Source organism: Coturnix japonica, chromosome 14 (assembly GCF_054131305.1).
Source record: "Coturnix japonica strain WE chromosome 14, WE-NBRP24, whole genome shotgun sequence".
Classification (NCBI taxonomy): Eukaryota; Metazoa; Chordata; class Aves; order Galliformes; family Phasianidae; genus Coturnix; species Coturnix japonica.
The window spans coordinates 18,883,659-18,888,284 of NC_140676.1; the positions used below are offsets into that span (position 1 = coordinate 18,883,659).

Sequence of the window (4,626 nt, forward strand, 5' to 3'; positions counted from 1 at the left end):
TAATGGAGGTTATGGGGCTGCCTATGGGGTTGATGCTCTGCTATGGGTCCGTGCAGTACCTGATGGAGGTTATGGAGCTGGTTATGGGGCTATAGGGCCGGTTATGGGGCCGGTTATGGGGCTGTTGATGTGGTTATGGGGCCGGTTATGAGGCTATGGGGTTAAGAGGCTGGTGATGGGGCAGGTTATGGGGCTGGTTATGGGGTTATGGGGCTGGCTATGGGGCTAATAGTTTGCTATGGGTCACTGCAGTATTTAATGGAGGGCAGCTACAACAGGGTGTTCCTGGCCAAAAGGAACATCCAGGCCGAGAGCTACAACTTCTTCATCGACATCCTATTGGATACCATACGGTAATTAACACTAATTAACGCTAATTAATTAACCAATGAACTTCTTCATCGACATCCTGCTGGAACCATATGGTAATTCATGCTAATTAATGCTAAATAACCCATTAATTAATTCATGAACTTCTTCATCCACATCTTGTTGGACATCATATGGTCATTAATGCTAACTAACGCTAATTCATGCTAATTGACTCATTAATTAACTAATGAACCACCCCCATTGCCCCTATTGCCCCCCACTGCCCCCTAACTAGCTCTTTATGGCCCCCCATTGCCTCCCATTCCCTCCCATTGCCCCTCATTGCCCCCTAACAGCCCCTTATTGCCCCCCATCCCCCCCTATTGCCCCCATTGCCCCTCATTACCCCCGTACCAGCCCCCCATTGCCCCCCATTGCCCCCATTGCCCCCCATTGCCCCCCCACAGCCCCATATTGCCCCTCATTGTATCTCATTGCCCCCCATTCCCCCCATTGACCCTCATTCCCCCCATCCGCCCATCCCCCCCATTACTCCCCATTGCCCCTCATTGCCCCTCATTGCCCTTTATTGCCCCCCATTGCCCCCCTACTGCCCCCCTGCCAGCCCCCTATGTCCCCCATTACACCTCATTACCCCCCATTCCTCCCCATTATCCCCCATTGCCCCCCATTCCCTCCCACTGTCCCCCATTGCCCCCTAACTAGCCCCTTATTGCCCCCCATTGGCCCCCATCCCCCCCATCGCCCCCCATTCCCTCCCATTGCCCCCTATCCTCTCCCATTGCCCCCCATTGCCCCCCTGACTCCCCACTATCCCTCTGTCGCCCCCCACTGCCCCCTAACAGCCCATTATTGCCCCTCATTTCACCCCTGCCAGCCCCCTTTCCTCCCCATTGTGTGTGCCCCGGTGGCGCAGTGGTAGCAATGGCACCTTGCAACACCAGGAACCCGGGTTCGAATCCCCCCTGTGGCGCAAGTGGTAGAAGTGCCGCTCTGCAGCACAGAGGCTCGAATCCCGGGAGTTGGACTCGATGATCTCTAAGGTCCCTTCCAACCCACACGAGATTATTACTATTACTATTACTATTACTATTACTATTACTATTACTATTACTATTACTATTACTATTACTATTACTATTGTCCCCCAATGCCCCCCATTGCCCCCCATCCCCCCCCATAGCCCCCTATTGTCCCCCATTCCCTCCCATTGCCCCCTAACAACCCCTTATAGCCCCTCATTGCCCCTTATTACCCCTCCATCCCCCCCATTACCCCCATTACCCCCCATTGCCCCCCTGACTCCCCCCTTTGTGTGTGTGCCTACCCCCATTGCCCCCTAACAGCCCCATTGCCCCCCATTCCTTCCCATTACCCCCCATTGCCACCCATTACCCCTAACAATCCCATATTACCCCCCATTGGTCATTGCAGCCCCCCATTGCCCCATATTGCCCCCATTGTATCTCATTGCCCCCATAACCCCCCATTCTCTCCCATTGCCCCCCATTGCCTCCCTTACAGCCCCTTATTGCCCCCTAACAGCCCCCTAGCAGCCCCCCATTGCCCCTCATTGCCCCCCATTGCTCCCCATTGCCCCTCTTACAGCCCCTTATTGCCCTCCATTGCCCCCCCATTGCCCCATATTGCTCCACATTGCCACCCATTGCCCCTTATTACCTCCCATTGCCCACCATTGCCCTCCATCCTCCCCCCATCGGCCATTGCAGCCCCCTGATTGGCTGTTATAGCCCCTCATTGCCCCCCATTGCCCCACATTGCCCCACATTGTCCCCCTGTGTCCCTCTGTCACCCCCTAACAGCCCCTTATTGCCCCCCATTGCCCCCCATCCCCCCGTATTCCCTCACATTCTCCCACTTACAAGCCCTCATTACCCCCCATTGCCCCTTAACGGCCCCTTATTACTCCCTAGCAACACCTTATGGTCCCCCATTGCCCCCTACCAGCCCCCAGCCCCCCCATTGCCCCACCCACTGCCCTCCTGCCAGCCCCCATTACCCCCCATTCACTCCCATTGCCCCTCATTGACCCCTAAATACTCCCTTATTGCCCCCCATTGCCCCCCATCTCCCCACCATCGGCCATTGCAGCGTGTTATAGCCCCCCATTGCCCCCCATTGCTTCCCATTCCCTCCCATTGTCCCCCATTGCCTCTCATTACCCCCCATAGCCCCCATTACCCCCCTGACTCCCCCCTTTGTGTATCACCCTGTAGTGACGAGATCGCGGGCTGCATGGAGAACCCCCCATTACCCCCTGTCCCTCTGTCGCCACCCATCTCCCCCCCATTGGCCATTGGAGACCCCCACATCCCCCCATTACCCCCCATTGCCCCCCATTACCCCCTAACAACCCCATATTATCCCCCATTGCCCCCCATTGCCCCGCTGACTCCCCCCTTTGTGTGTCGCCCCCTAACAGCTCCCCATTGCCCCCCATTGTATCTCATTACCCCCCATTTCCCCCATTGTATCTCATTGCTCCCATTGCCCCCCTGATTCCCCCCGTCCCTCTGTCGCCCCCTAACAGCCCCCCTAGCCCCCCACTGCCCCCCTGCCAGCCCCCTATCTCCCTCATTGCCCCCCCCATTACCTCTCACCCCCTTGCCAGCCCCCCATTACCCCCCATTGGCTATTGGAGGCCCCTTATTACCCCCCATTGCCCCCCATTCCCTCCCACTGTCCCCCATTGCCCCCTAACTAGTCCCTTATTGCCCCATATTGCCCCCATTGTATCTCATTGCCCCCATAACCCCCCATTCTCTCCCATTGCCCCCCATTGCCTCCCTTACAGCCCCTTATTGCCCCCTAACAGCCCCCTAGCAGCCCCCCATTGCCCCTCATTGCCCCCCATTGCTCCCCATTGCCCCTCTTACAGCCCCTTATTGCCCTCCATTGCCCCCCTATTGCCCCATATTGCTCCACATTGCCCCTTATTACCCCCAATTGTCCCCCATTCCCTCCCATTACCCCCCATTACCCCTTATTACCCCCTATTGCCCCCCATTGCCCCTCATTCTCCTCCATTCCCCCCCATTGCCCCCCATTGTCCCTTATTACCCCCCATAGCCCCCCATTGTATCTCATTACCCCCCATTGCCCACCTTACAGCTCCTTATTGCCCCATATTACCCCCCATTGCCCCCCATTACCCCTCATCCCCCCACATAGCCCCCCATGACCCCCCATTGTATATCATTACCCCCATTACCCCCCATTTATACCCATTGCCCCCCATTACCCACTGTCTCTCTGTCTCCCCCTAGTGACGAGATCGCGGGCTGCATGGAGTGCGCCTACGAGCAGATCCAGGTGCAGGGCGCCAACAGGATCCTGTTCTTCAACAGCGCCAAGAGGATGAACGAATATGGGAGGAAGGTCAGAGAACAGCTGCCCCACAGCTGCCCCATAGTGACTCCATAGTGACTCCATAGCTGCCCCATAGCTGCCCCATAGCTGCCCCACAGCTGCCCCATAAGGTTCCATTGAGATCCATTGAGTTTCATTAAGTTCCATTGAGACCCATTAAGTTCCATTGAGACCCACTGAGATCCATAGGGACCCCTTAGAGACCCCATAGGGACCCCTTAGAGACCTCATAGCTGCCCCATAGCTGTCCAATAGCTGCCCCATAGCTGCCCCATAGCTGCCCCATAGAGACCCCATAGGGTTCCATTGAGATCCATTGAGACCCATAGGGACCCATAGAGACCCCATAGGGACCCCTTAGAGACCCCATAGCTGCCCCATAGAGACCCCATAGGGTACCATTGAGACCCATTAAGTTCCATTGGGACCCATAAGGACCCCTTAGAGACCCCATAGCTGCCCCACAGCTGCCCCATAGAGAGCCCAGAGGGACCACATAGGGTTACATTGAGTTCCATTGAGTTACATTGGGATCCATTGGGACCCATAGCTGCCCCATAACTGTCCCACAGCTGCCCCATAACTGCCCCACAGCTGCCCCATAGCTGCCCCACACCATACCCCATAGCTGCCCACCCCCTGCCCCATTTCTGCCCCACAGCTGCCCCACACCGTGCCCTACCCCATGCCCAATCCCCCCCCCCAGCCCCATAACTGCCCCCCAACTTTTAATGGGGTTTCATTGTAGAAGGGGGGGGGGGGGAAGAGGGGGTGTCGATGCCAACTTATAGGTCAGCCCCACAACTTATGGGGCAGCAGCTCCAACTTATGGGGCAGCCCCACATTGGCCCTTTCCATAGGTGCCCTTTTACCCCACATCTGTTGGTTTTAAGCTGTTTTAAA

The 4,626-nt window shown here is 56.8% G+C and overlaps 1 protein-coding gene across 2 annotated transcripts; it reads left to right on the forward strand.

Moving 5' to 3' along the window:
- The first annotated feature begins 213 nt into the window (after positions 1–213).
- LOC107318444 (26S proteasome non-ATPase regulatory subunit 8-like) lies at positions 214–4,421 on the forward strand. 2 transcript variants are annotated; one of them, XR_014934530.1, is made up of 2 exons: positions 214–353; positions 2,571–2,593. XR_014934530.1 is itself a non-coding variant. In XM_015872254.3 (2 exons), the coding sequence occupies exons 1-2, from the start codon at positions 220–222 to the stop codon at positions 3,775–3,777; spliced, it is 291 nt and encodes a 96-aa protein (XP_015727740.2). In that variant the 5' UTR covers positions 214–219; the 3' UTR covers positions 3,778–4,421. The 2 variants fall into 2 exon arrangements, 1 of the variants encoding a protein (XP_015727740.2); XM_015872254.3 differs by lacking the exon at positions 2,571–2,593 and adding an exon at positions 3,621–4,421.
- The last annotated feature ends 205 nt before the right edge of the window (positions 4,422–4,626 follow it).